The sequence below is a fragment of the Temnothorax longispinosus genome, chromosome 12 (genome assembly GCF_030848805.1).
Source record: "Temnothorax longispinosus isolate EJ_2023e chromosome 12, Tlon_JGU_v1, whole genome shotgun sequence".
Lineage (NCBI taxonomy): Eukaryota > Metazoa > Arthropoda > Insecta > Hymenoptera > Formicidae > Temnothorax > Temnothorax longispinosus.
Window position 1 is genome coordinate 7,882,908 of NC_092369.1, and position 17,014 is coordinate 7,899,921.

General features: G+C 37.3%; 1 protein-coding gene across 1 annotated transcript; it reads left to right on the forward strand.

The window, feature by feature from the left end:
• The first annotated feature begins 1,689 nt into the window (after positions 1 to 1,689).
• Slf (C-type lectin domain-containing protein slf) lies at positions 1,690 to 16,757 on the forward strand. Its single transcript, XM_071795515.1, has 4 exons — positions 1,690 to 1,958; positions 3,256 to 3,391; positions 13,460 to 13,639; positions 15,634 to 16,757. The coding sequence occupies exons 2-4, from the start codon at positions 3,256 to 3,258 to the stop codon at positions 16,014 to 16,016; spliced, it is 699 nt and encodes a 232-aa protein (XP_071651616.1). The 5' UTR covers positions 1,690 to 1,958; the 3' UTR covers positions 16,017 to 16,757.
• Positions 16,758 to 17,014: the final 257 nt, after the last annotated feature.

Sequence of the window (17,014 nt, forward strand, 5' to 3'; positions counted from 1 at the left end):
ATTAACCTTTTTTTAAATTATTGAATTTCGAATATTCTTAATTTTGTTGCAAATTACGACAGTCAATGTTTCTGAGATAGAATTCAATAGAGCTATGTAGTTCTTGAATTATTATGTAAAATAAAATTTGTTATTGTAAAAAGTAAAATTATGTAACAATAAAATTATATTGCAATATTTCTTACATATATACAATATGTAGGCAAATAAAGTATATAAGATCATATGAAGAATACCATGTGTTAATTTTTACAATATAAATTCGTATTTAATTATTGACGTGCGTTACGTCTTTATTGTAAATGTAATGTAAATGCCATTAACAATAAACGAATTTAATAATCATACGGTCATTGTTCCATCAAAGAAAGAGAATTTCGTCTCGCCGTGCTCAAAAGACTCTATATTAACATATGAAACGAGCGATACGTGCGGCCGACTATTCGTCATATTTGAATTAAGAGAGACTCAAAGAAATAGAAAGTCTTTTTTATCTACCGTTATTGCGACTATCAACGCGCAATGTGTGCCTGAATTCATGATGACGATAAACACTTCCACGAGTGTCCGAACAAAATACGCTTTCTAGGCCGTGCATTAATTAACACAAGACTTCTAATAAATAGATATAATAGACTTGAGATAAACCGGCAAGAATCCAGTTCAATTGCGCGAAACGTGTCAGAATAACTAAAGGATATTTCAAGAATATGACAGATTTTGAAAATTTCCAACCTGGCCTAATTAAGGAGATTTAGATTTGTTAATTTTAGAAAGACATCGTGAAATTATGCTCCGAAGATAAAAACATTTAATAAAATATACTCTTCTTCTTTAATTTCAGATTAATTTTGACAGAAATTTTATATTCAAAGTTTATTTATCAATAAACTCGAACTCATATTAAAACATTAGTCGTGTAGCTTCGTGACATGTGAAAAAAATTAGTTATAAATTGCTGATCGTGTGTAACCAACACATCGTGCCGGTACGATTGTGGGAACAAAGAGTTTACTCCAACTGTTATTAGCTGTTAACTCCAACCTATCCTATCATTAAACGCGTAGAAAAAAATATAGGTGAACATTGATCGATCGCTCGACCGCTTTAAGTTCGATCGGATCGATGCACCGTCGAACAATCTTATCTTTCTCTCTCGATAGAATTGCATTTACAAAATTTACACAGTTATAGGAAAGTCTATATTTTATATAAGTTTTTCTTTTTACACGCGTATATCTTATAATAATTTTTTTATTATTACACTCAGGTTTTCCACATAATAATATAGATTTGTTTCTTCTATATATAAAAACTTGGATTTTATAAACACAGCAATAAATTTTCAATAAACAAAATCAAATGTACGCCCTATATCAAATTATTTAATAACATACAATTATTTTCTTTATATCTCATAATGATCATTATTCTAAAAACTGTATTATGCACATCGCGAATATGTAATCATAACTTAATTAAAATTAACGAAGTATCCCGGAGATAATATCTTCGAGTCTTATACAGAATGATGGCGTAAGTTATTCTCGTTACTTACTGTGTCAATCAATTATCGCCTGTCATCCTCTTCCATTAAATCCATCCTTTTAATTCCTGTAAGCGGACCGGATTTGGCTCACAATAAAAGGAAGAGAAAAAAAATGTGAAATCTATCTCTCGTCGCTTGCGAGGGCACACTACTGCCTCTTTCTCAAGAATCAATACACGGGATCTCTAACTCTTAATTATCCGAACTAATTATGACTAAGGTCTCGAACGGAACATCTCGCTGGGTCCTTGTAGCGAAGGGTGGGATGAGTCTGCGGCCTGGTGGGGACCATTTCTATATAATCGACGGTGAAGGTGCCTGTCTCTTCATATCCTATCAGTGACCACGTTTCTTTAACCGCCGTCTTCCAAGTCTTATCCATATTTTTCCAAGAGACAAGTGATACAAGGTGAGTGCTGAAATCCGGACGAATTGAAATCTACGATATAATTTCAGTGACTTCAAATTTCGATGCTGCAAAATGAGATAAAAATCTTTATGATCATTTATTATAACAAAAACGCGATATATGCACATATAAATATACAATTAAGGTAAAGTATACTTTTTCCTCTATCTGCAGCATCGAAAATTGAACTAAGCGAAATTTAACTCCTAAAACTTTTAAAATCATGCTCGTAATTAAGACTCACTGGACAGCTTTCGGATTTATTTATTTTTTTCGGATTTATTTATATGTTATATTTTTTATACTTTTTTGTAATTAGTACATACAATATAGATTCTCATAAATAGAAATTGCTATTGTTTTGTCATCATAAATGTACCGTAGCGGATTAGAATGTAATAAATTGATTATATGCAAGTGATGTAAAAAGACTTATAAAATTTCGGTGAAAGCAATATCATTCAGAGAAAGAAGGAGAGAGTGCATTATATATAGCATAATTAATATTAATTACTGTTCAATTTGTAAAAATTTACGTATACAAGATAAATTATTATACAAATTGTAGAGAAAATTTCCATTAAAAAATTTTCTACTATCTTCCACAAAAATTATTTTGCTTCTAAAATTATTCCAATATAAATTTGATGATATTCGATACTTCTTGATATATTGTTTTTCAACTTGCCGGAGAAATTTTCAATTGATGTCGATATGATTTGACGGATCACATAACGAATGAATAATTAACGTACTGACGTCCATGCATAAAAAAATCGACTTCGTTAGACGAGACACTCCCTAAGAGAAACTTCTGCCTGATGGAAAGGAACTGTATGTGTCGGTGAAATGAAATCGCGTACCTGTATGTCAACCCCATTACGTACGAAACTCTCACCGACTGTCGCAGAGTGGTCGATGAAATTGCGATATCTGAATCGATATTTTAATAACTTGATCCTGGAGATCCCCATTAACATATAAAAATCGCCTGACGATTTGCCTACAGATCTTTTATGTTACTCATAAGGTATACTCACTGTTTACTCGTTACTATGTATTATCTTTCAATCATGATACATAATTTTTACTTCTAAAAAAAATATTTTATATAATCTGAAAAAGGTATATATTATCAATTACATTATTCGAGATATGCATTAATTAAAGCTATACAACAAACATTTATTATTTTTATTGTAAAAAAAATGTACGAAAATTATCTCAAATTGCAAAATTAAGTGATTTATCTTGCTTTATTATCTGTAATAATATTCTTTCTATTATTCTGTGATAGATGATGCTGGTGCCGCTGGCCGTAGTGCTCCTCGCGGCGTTCGCCAACGCCGAGCCGGCGATCAATGAAGCTCGACCGCACAGTAACCGACCTGGAAGATTCTTGTCTCTTCCGATACCGCAAAAGTGCGCAAATCGTAAGTACCTTCCGGTATTAACGCTTCAATCATCACTCACCCCATGCGGGCAGTAGTGCATAGTGCATTGCGAGGGGAAAAATTTAGCCCAATTTTTATTTAACTCGATTTTGCACTGTCTGTGAATTCGAGACATCACAGGATTAGTAAATTTACCTATCGCCTATTATATTGTGCAAGTTAAGCTGGAAACATCAATCAAATAGATCGATAATCCATCCAGATAATTATTATTACGATCTGCGATAACATAACGTAATTTATTATACACGCGCAAGATCTGTGGAGTACTTTTGTGTCTAGACTGTTGGTAGATTGTCACTTGCGCAATTTATTTGACAAGATTTAATAAGTTTAGCTCGTCGCTCGTTTCGTAATAAGGAGGGAGGGGCCGTTTTATGACATCTTACAATAGTAGGATAATAGATACAAGAGCGAATCGTTAAACGGTCTAATTACGCGTACAAGCACTGCCTAACTGAGTTTTCACGGTGGATGGAAAAACTCGGCATTGTGACACGGTGATGCGCATCGCTCACGAAACCGGCCCGAGCCTGCCTCGATTAGATCACCCGCGCGTAAAACGCCCGTAAAACAAGAAACGCAGCGGACTTTCATCGTTGTTCAGCTCGCAGAAGGGGCAATCGTGCGTCTCGGGCGCGCGGCACCGTCGTGCCGTCTCTCAAAGGAATCGAGGTTACAATGCTGATACACGCTAAGAAGGCAGCAGGGGAAGGGAAGGCCCCTCGCGCAATTTCACGAGCTACGAGTTTACTTTTAAAAGCAGACGAGCCTCTCTCGACTCTTGTGTAAGCACGCGCTCCGGGTATTCACTTTTGATCGCCGCGAGTAGGTGGTACCGGCTTGCGGCGCGGCGTCCACTTGTTACCACCAACAGGTTCCCGATAATACTGCATCTCGCGAACTTTCCTGGCGATTCTTTATCTTGTCCGATGTACACTTTCTCGACGCCACTTGATCAAATAGCCAGTTCGTGCCTCAACGATTCACTTATTGCAAAAATCGACTTAATTTCCAGAACTTTGTCAAAACGAATATATTTCGTTAGCTTATAACGTGTAATATATTTGTATTTTAATAATAAAAAAGGTAAAGTCTTATATCATAATAAAATAATGAGTATAAAATTATTAAGTCGCATTGTTTTGTAAAAGGAAAAAGAAATAGATATGGACAATGTATCTCTAATATCTATCCTTGAGTAATATTGTATCACTTTAATGTCTTCTCAATGCAATAAATATCTACTACGTTTCTGCTACCGAATGATTGCGACAATCGTTTGCTTTCTACTCGTTTAAGTAGCAATCTCCTCGACTAATGGTATTCCGATCCAGTCTTGCGGCCTATAGTTCACAAAATGACCGTTTGTGTAACGCAATACTAAGCATCACTGAATTAGCATTGCCTTCGGTCAGACAATTTCCGCAAGGATGTCTCAACATTGTTATACGCGTCAGATTAATTCAGTAAGATCTTCGTTAATGACGTCATAGCAAGGACATCGATGGTTATTCAAATGGTAATATTCTCGCCTATCTCTCGCGAGTTATTAATACCATCGGTCTACAGCCAGAAAATGTTAGCTCATCGCAGCTAATACTGGTTTCAAAAAACTGATTAACATCAATTTCAGTCATGATTCTCTATTTCTCTTGTAGATCATATTGGCTATCGATATAAGTAGAAAAAAGACGATGCTAAAAAGTCACGCTAACGACCTTGATTGACTATAGCTACGATCAGTAATTTGTCGTATCTTCCTGTATTATATAACCATTCTTGTAACGCGTATAAAAAGAAAGAAAGTTTAGTTCATTAGCGCGAGACGACGTCAGTGCGAGCGAAGATTATCGAGAGAAAACGGCTGTTTGCATTGCCAACGCGCTAAAAGATTGTCTCTTGCAACCGAGAAGAACGAAACAAGTAGAATATGCAGGGATATGTAGAGCAACGCGTTCGCGCGAGTCAAAGTGCAAAGCGCGGGGACAGGGAGAGATACGGAATTTCCAAATGGTCGCATTTCCACGGTATTTAATAACGTGAGAGGCACGAGTAGGCCGTGGGAGTGAATCGGCTTTGCCGCAATGGTGCAACGTAATGATGTTCGGATACGACCACAATCACCTAACAACCTAATGATTGCATGCTCGCTCCCCTGGAATGCCCGATCGCAGGCAGGATGGCAGGATAGAGTTTGCCGCGACTAAGTCAATAGTAATCAGGTGTATAGCGTGATCCTCGCGCGCTCGCGCCGAGAAAAAGTATGTAATAAGCGTGTCAATGCAGGTGCACGCGCGTCGAAGAATGTGCAGAAACACAATACCGACACAAACCCTTAGTTTGCGCCGCGCGGCGAAAAAAGAATGCGAAAACGCTTAAGTACACGCGCAATGTTGTGGTGCATATGAAATTTACGATGATATTTCTAAAGATTCAATGAGAAGTGAGCTGTAGAATTAATTTTATGCCGTGTCAAAAGTACGCATAAAAAACTGCAGAAGATTCAACATATATGAGCAATAGTTATTTTAATCTGCATTCGCATCATCACGTAGGACTTGCACCACTATTTCACTCGGTCTCCGGCTCATATGTCCATCTATATCGGATGTGGATCTCGATGTGTCAAATCTTTTCGTCGGATCTCTCCAATTAATATAAAGGATTAACGAAGCGCATTGTGATTTAATTTTTCTAAACTTACGGGAATACCGTGCAGCCGTTATAGTATATACAATCGAACACGTAATGTGTGCGTGCGTGTCTTATACTCTTAAAGCAAGCGGTAATGACACGCTTGTTGAGTAATACATGTGAACAAGTATCGGCCGTGGATATTATATAATACCCATCGGCCTATTAAACCGGCGTCCGACGGTGCTATTACGGTGAAGATACGCGATTAAGTGTCCGCATGCTTTACCACATTACTCTCGCGCGTATTGTAATTACAGTCGCGGCTGTTGGATGCGGTAATTTTATACAATTTTCAAATTTTCCTGTCGAGCCTAGCGCGAAGTGAAAATCTGCCTTGTGCGTCAAATCACCGATACGTGTGGTCTGTAAAGTATTGTAATATATTGCTGTGTATAAAGAGAAAAAAAATGTAAAGATAGGCTTGCGAGCTATACTTATTCCTTGATCTCTTGTTAACACGCGATGTAATAGTGCGCGTATGATCTTTGATAGCAATTTGCACTTATAAGATAGCTTTTTTGTTTTACACGCTAAATGTAGAATATTAACCTCGAAATATTACATGCAATGATCAGATATATCAATACACACATAATTAGTAATTGAATAAATAATAACTGTAATACATAATTATTAAAATAAAAATAATATAATTAATTAAATAGAAACTTCACGTTCGACTTGTAACGACGACTTCACCCAACTATGGACGATTTCACGATGGACTCAAAAGCGTGATAAGGACATCCGATAATTTCGCAAGTTCGGAGTGAAAAAAAATTGAGGCAGACAATCGCGTGTAGGGTTAATCGACGTATTATGCCGCCGTTAATCACAATTGCGCAACGCGACTGACGCCGAATAAAAGACCGTCGCTAACAAATCGCCGTTAAATCGCCTTACGACAGTGCGGCTGACCGATCAGCTGTTGCAATCTTACTCGTCGTGAGGTTGACTGACTGACAACTCTACAAAAGGCCGGCGCTACATCGCCACGAAAATGTCAGGAACTGCTTGTGAAATCGGACAACAACGCTCTTCGCAGAGATTGTCCCTCCGCGTGTCGCTTACACATGTAACGGTCAAGCACGATTCGTATAAAAATGTATTTTCATAATATGATATCGCTACACGCATTTTATGATACATCAGAACAATTTTTATGTGATAATTTTTATTGAACAGAAAAATATAGTCGTTTTCGGTTAATTTTATCCGCATACTTTGGGACAGTTGTAAGAATTTACATAACTATCGCATGAAACATAATTTACTACAATATAATTTAAAAAAAGTAAAAAAGAGATGTTACTTCTTTATTTTAATTGAGTCTCCATACTGTCTCTGGAAAAAATATTGGATTTGCATTAAGCATATTTTTTGGTGAAATGTGTAAGTTTTGACATATGCGAAATAAGCTTTTCTAATTGTCATTGCTGGAGAGAATATTACCGGGTAATAATCGTCAGTTTCTTTTCGTGAATATCAAGGATTGATCGTTTTGCGATAAACCGAAAGAGAAGAGCATGGGGAAAACCGTTATCCCCATACGAGACAAGCCGTGCCGGGACCCATTGACCCGTCGTGCAAAGAGAAAAAGTTTCACCTTCGCCAGGCAGCTCGTGCGGAGAGCCACGGAGAGTTTCCTTTTCCTTCGCCTCCGTGCTTGAACGTTGTTTATTCACGACTCGCCGTCGACCCACTGATCTCGTTCGCGAATGAGAAACTGACTCCCGTCGAAAATTCACTCGTGGAGCAGGATTCAATTAGGGAACAGTTTAATTGTGTTATTATAATTAATTGATTATTTGTTTATCGCTAAAACACAAATGCGATAATAAACAATGGAATTAATTACGCTTAATATTAACTAATGTTAGAATTGGATTTAGAATGGCCGTAGACATAATAATTTTTGTTGCCTAGTCATAGATATTAATTAAATCCTTAATTCAATAACGGGTATTAAATCAATAATTTATTATAGCCTCATGTCGTTATGTATATCTCGTGGCACTACATTTTGTAAAACTCAATCTTCAGATTAAACCTTTTAAATTTTGATACCATTATGTATCATTATATTCATATTTTACTATTCTTATAAAAACAGTAAGAAAAAAATGCAAGAATTCTTTTTCCTTCAAAGAAATTGCGCTTTCGAACGTTTACCTATTTTTATCATGACGTGATGCGCCTCATCGAGGATGACGCGTCATTTCCAAGAGCCTGCGAGTCTCGCCACTTGTGGATTTCACACGCGGAGAAAAAACGCACACGATTGGTATCCGCTTGCGTGACAATTAGCAGAGATCGGCTGCGATTGTAGCAACATCCGCATTTTACGAGAGAAGCTCGCTCATTAATATACACGTTTATTATGTCGCTCATTAAGCGACGCACTCGTCTAATAGATTGTTTCTGTTATGGGAAGTAATGTCAATTAAACGCCGATACTTTTCTCCGAAGAGCCGATTTGTTCGTCGAGATTAAAACGACATTCCGACGGTAATGCCGGAAGTGAATCGTGCTGTCGAAATGCCTCGAAATACATTGAAGCCGCACTGATGTCACGTTACTAAATCAGCTTTCTCTCCATCCTAAATGGATGAAGTGTATGGTCAAGAAATATATATTTCGTCGTAGAAAATAACATAGTTTGCTCTTACAGTTTAAGCTGCAAATCGCCGCTGCTGAATGCTAAGTGACTTCGATGGATCAGTATAGTGTGATCGATAAATCTTAACTTAATATTTCAAAGCAGTTGTAGTTGCAGTTATTGCATGTAGCAAAAGTTCTAATAAAACGTTATATTTGCTCTTCTGCATGTTTTCAATAAATTGACAATTTATGTTAAAGACTTAAAAAGATTTTTATATAATTTTTGTATGAGAAAAGTTTAAGTAAATAATTCAATGTTATGTTGCTGTAAAAACAAAAGATTGGATTCTAAACTCTTTCGAGTTTTGTATTTTCGTTAATTTGTTATCAAGCTGATGCATGAATGTATTGTTTAATTATTATTAGTATCGCGTTAGAATCTGCGCTATTATGAACCTTGGTGAGCAACAGCTCGCACGATTAAAAGCGATTACTGTCGCGAGTTCCTTGACACAAACGTGTGAGACGCGCCAGGGGCATAAATGTTTAATCGATGCTGACATAACGATCGTAAATTGCGATTGTCCGACAAGAGGCGAACGTTTTTTTCGTTCGATGCACGCGGATGCACCGTTGTCTTTGCATGCGAGCAAAGGAAAAGAAATCCGCCACGTTTAATGATGATATAATCACGCACAGTCATCTTCTGTGTACTTACCGTTTCTCTTAATAATACGCATTTAATATTATACACGTTAACTTTCGCATGATAATGAAACACGTGACATTTGTATAAACCTGAGTCTAAAATTTCTATAATTATGCACAAAAGAAGAAAAAGTATATTATTATATTTCTTATATTAGACTATTATGCCGGGCACCCTAACTAATTAATTTCATTTTGAGTTTACTTCTTATAACGCAAAACTTATTTTTAGATTTAAATTTTATTCTTATGAACATGAAACTAATTATTTCCACGATAATATAGAATATTTAACCATTAGCATATCGATCTATATTTTATTACACTGACGACACACACAGGTAAGCGATCGTATTGATGCAACACGTCACAAGATTCAATGGAAATTATCGATCTAAACGAGGGCAGCCACATAATGACGCACGACAGTGCAAACGCATGTAGTATGTTTTATAATATTTACGTGTTGATTTCCGGTTAATGCAGTCGAGATCATAACTCGTGTCAGTTCCACACGTGGTGGCTCGCCTCTCCATTTAACACATTGAACTCACCTCACGTGACTCCGATCAATACAGAAGCGTAAATTACTCTCTAAATACAACGGCTGCAACATCGCGATAAACTCTTACCTATACGCAGTGTTTTTCGTTTTATTTATGAATATATTACTACTGGGGCTGGTCGAATATTACTCCTGTGAGATAGTCTTTAAAGTGTCAAGCATCTATCCATTAATCAAGAGTAACGCGACATGTTGTTATATTTTACGATTATTTAATAGAGCTCTTAATATTCACGAGGCGGCAGAAATCACGTTCCCGTCATCAATTTTCTTAAAAAACTATCATCGACACCGATAGCTGTTCATATTTCAGTGCCGGCAGCCGGGGTTCCATTATCGATACTGAAATACAACGATTTATCTATTATTAGTCGCAGAAATGAAGATATACGCGACATGACTGATATTATGGTCATAAAAGAGAAAGATATTTCTAATTTAAATAAATTTGCTTATGAAAATCATTTAACATTTTTATTTCATAATGTTTCTAACTTTTAAATTTAAAGAACTATTAAATTACTATTGGGTATTTTTAAGCAATATTCACGCACCATATGAAACAGGGGGAATCGCTAATCAGAGCGCTCGTATTACGAAACATTCGATTCGATTCAAGTCCCATGCATCAAACGCCATGAGCGAACAGAATGACGCGACTGGGATATAAAATCCTTATCTTCCATAGACGCGAAGTCTTCGTTAAATTTATACCGACAACGGGAATCACGACTTTGTCCTATGTCGTAAATCCTGACAGACAGTCTTTCTTCTTCCTCGATACGCGCAACATAATCGCCTTTGCACGGCGAAGTCTCGAATTGAGCGTCTGAATAGCTGACACGACTCGTCCGCGGAGAAACTTTGTTCAAAGACATTCCAATTAAAACTTAAGCTATTGCCTTTTCCGGCAAAAAGTGATCGCGTTATCCTTTATTTATTTATTTATTATTTTATCAGAAACAGCAACAGCAATAAACGTCTCAAAATGTAATTATTAGAAATCGATATTTATTCGCAAGACTGTTTAAACTATTACCACGTCAGTGCAGCTGTAACCACAGTCGTTTTACCTACGCAAGAAACAAGATATCTGGAGCTATTTATTCTTCTGTCCAGTGCTATTCCATTCACAAATGGACACCGAAGCTTCGAAAACGATTGCGGGGCCGACCGTTTATTAAATTATAATGGTACAAAAAAGATATAAAAAATAGCAGTTGCCTGTAAAATTGCCATTGGCATTATCAACCTTTGACATTAGCATGTTCAATCCCTCACGAATACCAGGCGAAATCATCAATTGGCTGAAGACGTACGTGGGCAAGGACGTGCGAGCAGTAAAATGTAAAAGGGCGTAGATAGTTGGAGATACAGTCGGCTCGTCGTTCCTCGTTTTATTCAAATTTTATGGCTATCTCTTACATCACACACATATAACATCATGTAATAAATTTTAATTAACATAGTGCCGTTGCCGCCGCGCGCCGCCAAGTTGCCAAAAATAAAGATACCGCGCAAATCCAGTCGTTTTAATTAGCATTAAATATAAATTATATACATATACTCGTATATTATTCGTTTCTCTGAATCATAGAAGAAACATCGTTTTATATTATAATATATGTGTCCATTATAATATGTATTTTGAAATGTTTTCTAAACATACAATTTTGTATAGTGATTTCGTAAATAATTATTCTTCTTTATTATACATATCTATATATTTTTAGGTATTCTGTCGTTTATTAAAATATTTTTTGATGAAATGGACTGCATATTGAGATTTTTAGTCTCTTCAAATTTTCGAGAATTCTGTTTGAACCTTCTGTCATTCGAAACATATTTGAAAAGATATGCCTTTCAGATATTTAAGATCGCGTAAAATCGCGCGATGTCGGCGCCTGTAATAATGGCAAGATATGGGTTACGTATGTCACAACGAATGGAAAAGCAATTCGAAAAATCGGCCGAGAAGAAGAGGATGAAGAAAACAGTGAAAATGCGCGGCGAGGGAATCGCACGTGCAGCGGAATATAAAACGTTATATCATAGCGAGTGAACGAGAGAGAAAGAGAGAGAGAGAGAAAAAAAAGAGATGCTCCTTGTAACGCAGCCCAATGATACGTATGCACGTATACGTTTCGTAATGCGGCGTTAGGCGCTCATAATGAGACACACGTCGTAAATCGTCGACGGGGAGAGGCATACCTGCATAAATACCGGGAAAAAGTGTAAGACTGTTGACATTTAAAGCGGATGATAATGATGCGCTGCCGCTGTGCCGCTGCCGATTACAGATTCCCTGCCCGCGGAATAAAACAACGTGCTTAACTTTAGCGGTCCCGGCCGAGACGCTCGGCGAAACGGTGTGTCCGTGCCTGGTAGCGTGTAGCGTTTAGTGGAAAACGCGCCGAGAACTCTCCCGAGAGCATTACGAAACGTTAAGAGAGAAATAGCGGACCGCGTCGACGCGACAGCAACGTATAAGACAAATGCTACACATGAAATCGTGGGAAGTCTTTTAATTGAATTAGTAAACATTTTTTCAGCATTACTCAAGTAAAAGACATTACGCCGTATCTCGTCTGTCAGTTTGTGCTGAATTTATGAAAAGTACACTCTCCTATAAATTGCGTTTCTTATTATGCGCGTCGCATATTCTGAAACCAATATTGATCGAGAAATATATTCCCTGTTTATTGTTTTGATTAATATCCCTTTCTAACATTTACGCATCCCTATACGCGTAATGTATGTCTACGGTCTCTCTGAAAAAAGTTGAGACAAACAAGTTTCGTTTTTTATTCATTACACAAAATGTAATTTACACTGTATACGTGATGACGCTAATAAACGTACGTGGATTAAAATACGGGATATATAATGAAAAAATTATTTGATATGTACGTTATTATGCGCGCTTGGTGAGATTATTTAAGTACAGTGGGACGTTGATAGTTGATGAGGAACTGAAAAGAACGTTTTTCTGCAAGGATCTTTCGACCTTTCAAATGGACAAGACTGTTTTTTCTTTACGGTCAAGTGGTGGCGGCCGACTTTAGCCAGACACATTCTTGATCGCGGGAAGCACATAGATCTACGGATTACCCTATCGCAACCACTGTTTGACCCCTGAACTATCAACCACCGGTTAAATCGAGAGATCTGTTAACAGGAAAGAAAGGCGTGATTGCGATGTTTGATATAATCGTCGATTTACCATTCTTTCTGCGGAGCCTCGAGTGACACCTCCATGAATAATGCGATGATAATAGGGAAGCTAATACTCTTCACATTTATAGACACGATACAACGCTACTTCAGTTTCTTATCCAACTCTCGAATCTCTCGCCTTCTGTTGGAAACAGAAATAATGTATAATGTGCTTAAATTAACAGTAATTTAACAAAAGTGTAAGTTACAGGAATAGAGTATTAATTTGTGATTTTATATAATAAAATATTTTACAGGGCCGAAGCAGTTTAACTTCCGAGGGCACAACTATTTCTACAGCGGGCACGTGCCAGCTCATGCCAATCAGAAGGTGGACTGGTTAGACGCTAGAAACATTTGCAGGGAGTACTGCATGGATCTCATTTCGATAGAAACCCAAGAAGAAAACAATATGGTCTTTAGGCTCATCCAGCAGAGTAAGTACTTTATCTCGCGACCGTCGGGCTCTCATGAAACGTGCCGACGCGTACTTGCGCGTCGCTCCTTTATGAATCATTCTTACTGTTCCACATTGTAAATTAGAGATCAATGCATGATCGAAGGACAAAATAGCAAAACGGCTCCATTTCTGTTCATGAAAAAAGAAAAACGCGGCGCGAGGTCATATTTGTAGTTGAAATAATTTTAATAAGCACAACCCCGCCGAAAGAAAAATCTTTACTCGCGATAAAACAATGTCTTAGACTTATACACATTGTTTTACACATTAGATCGATTGGATCTATTATAATCGAGAATAGTTTACGTATTAAATATTTTGATGTGCATTCGTATTTAGAAATTACATAATTATTTAAATTTGACCTATATATGAGCGCCTAGTAGAGTATCGTCTACTAAGTAGAGTTACATCCCTCGATCGTTAGCAAACACGAAACATCGCTTTCTGTTCCTCTTATTTCACTTATAATTTATTAGTGCATCGCAGCACGACACGCACGAGTAGGGAAGTACGAATTCTCAAGTTTGTTCGAATCGAGAAGAGTAAATCCAACTCGCGTCCCTTTGACAGTATGGATACTTAGAAAGTTTTCACACGGCATACAACCGTAATGGTGACTCTGGTAGCGAGTCATAAATATCGACACCGACACAGCGATTTACCACGACAACTTTCATCCACGCGATAATCATTCGGCAGTATTTCGAAACAAGCGGCCCGACGTGGAACATCACTGCGCGTTCGATTCGGATGATTAACGACGATGCTTCCCCCTTACCCTCTCATTCTCTTCATTACGACCTTTCGGGCTACAGCGCGATGCGTTTAAGCGTAAGAACCGAAAGTGCAATTATAACCGGATTATATCTTACTCACAATTTAGCTGCTTTTACTTTTGTTAGTATCTTGCTTCTTTTCCGTTTTTCTTTAGCATTAGAAACTATGTTGAACTTGAATGATTGTGCAAGTTGTGATAAATAATTGCCGATATAGCTGGTCGTTAAAAATGTATTTCTATTTTATTTTATAATTCGATTTGAAAAAAAAAAACGATTAAAAGTTCATCTGACGACGCAAGCAATTTAATTTGCTATTTCAATGATTAAAACCGAAATAATTAATCAAAGAATGAATTCATCGATGACCCAGGAAAATTAAACCGCAATGCCAATCATGATCGCATGAATTGGAAATTGAATAAGCAGTAGATCACCCGCGAATTAATACAAATTGCCGGAACATTTGTCGGTTTTCACTGTCGCTTCTAACCGCAATTATCATAATCGTGATGATACCTGTTCATCACGAGCGATATTCATCACGAAGAGGAATCGTGGGAGGCGAGTCGGTGAGTGTAACGACAGTTTTCAAGGTAATGCGGGGGTCTTGAAGTGGGTTGAGGCTATAGAGACTCTCGTCTTTTTATATAACAGCATCGCGCGCGCGCGGTGCATGAATCTTTTTGCAATCCGGCGAAAGTATAAGATGGTACCGAATTGATTTCGCTCGGGAATACTACGTGACTAGTCTTCTCGTTTAATTACACGCTGGAAGGACTTTTCAGTTTTCATACCCACAGTCCGCACACTGAACTACCGTGTTTAAAGCGATTTCTCTGTAATCATCGTGATTCGATAAGAAATTATAAGTCAGCGTCCGTTGGTTGTGCCTAAAAATGCTTCTTTTCTTTCTTGACGTTATTTATCAGTTTCGTTTCCTATATAGTATAGTAAAAGTTATCGCGAAAGTGTGTACTTAAGTTTGAATTTTACATTTAATAATCATGTAGCCATTTATTAAATCGTTTAAAGCTAATTTCGATTACACAAAATTTCTCGGATTATATACTTTCGGGAATAAATAAAATATCTAATTTAACGGCTGCTAAACCTGTGACAGAAATATTTTCAGCCTTTTTTGGGGGGGGACGAGCAATCGATTTAACACAAAATCTATTTTTTTTCTCAGACGACGTTCCTTACATCTGGACGTCCGGACGTCTCTGCGACTTCAAGGGCTGCGAGAATCGACGTGACCTCGAGCCCAAGGCCCTGTACGGCTGGTTCTGGTCGGCGAATCGCGAGAAGATGGCACCCACCAACCAGGCGCCGAACGGCTGGGGCTTCAATCCGTGGTCGCAGACCGGCCACAAGAAGGTCAGGCAGCCGGACAATGCCGAGTATGACATCAACGGCACCAACGAGTCCTGCCTGTCCGTCCTGAACAACGTTTACAATGACGGCATCGCCTGGCACGACGTTGCGTGTTACCATGAGAAACCGTTCGTCTGCGAGGACTCTGAGGAGTTGCTCAACTACGTGGCCAGCACCAACCGCGGTATTCGCCTCTAAAGCGATCGCGGTCAGCCGACACCTACGTGGTGATCATGCGATCGTCCATCAGCGTCATATCAGCACTTTCCTTCTATACTTCCCGTCGCGGAGCCGACGAGACACGTGCCGAATAGGGACGCGGCGATTTCCACGTGGCGATTCTTGGTTCTTGGATGATCACGGAGAATCTTTTACAATCGTGTTAGATATGACATAAAAAAAACTTCGCGTGATTCTTTCGTAATTAAAGTAAAATTATAATTTATATATTATAACGATCTTTTTTTATAATTATATTGTATAATAAAATATTGTAATGTAGTGTATAGTGTTTTCGATCGAGTGTCATCCGAAATAAAAACTCGCTAGAATTATAATTTTATTGTCTAAAGTCTTTTTTTTTTATTAATTCACACATCACTGCCGACATCTTGTATGAATTTCCATGATGTGATCATCGGAGAATCATTTACGGGATTTTCTAAAAAGTAAAATTAGAAAAAGCGATTTGTCGGATATCAATGCGCTTGTATAAAATATCAGTAATTCGTTTAATTCGTTTATCCTATTCTAATAATTTTAATGAATTTTAAAAACGCGATATTAAAAATGTCAAACAGAAGCGAAAGTGTAGAATTAATAAATTGTGCGAGTAATTTTTTATTGTATAGCGACTAATTCAATCTAAACTTATTCGGTACTGTGACTTTAATATGAATTGCTCCATTTGAATAAAAATAAACGTATTTATTACTGCAATTGTACTTGCGAAAGTTTGTAGTATGAAAAAAATGTATTTTGCTAGATTATTGAACAAACGTGTCTCGTCACTGCGCTCTTTCTGCACTCATCGTATCGAAGAAACTCAACAATAATTTTATACTTTGTTTAATTTGTAATCACAGTATCCGCTGAAGAGAGTAATTAATTGTGTACATGTATTTATTGATATAAATTTGGCTGGCAGTCTCTGTACATTTATGAATAAACGTTAATCTTACGTAAATTATACATTA

What these genes read in the sequence shown, in the direction of transcription:
- Slf (XM_071795515.1), top strand. Translation starts at nt 3,256, where the DNA reads ATGATGCTGGTGCCGCTGGCCGTAGTGCTCCTCGCGGCGTTCGCCAAC. An exon ending in ACCGCAAAAGTGCGCAAATC is followed by an intron (nt 3,392 to 13,459) that starts GTAAGTACCTTC and finishes AATATTTTACAG; the next exon opens with GGCCGAAGCAGTTTAACTTC. An exon ending in CTTTAGGCTCATCCAGCAGA is followed by an intron (nt 13,640 to 15,633) that starts GTAAGTACTTTA and finishes TTTTTTTCTCAG; the next exon opens with ACGACGTTCCTTACATCTGG.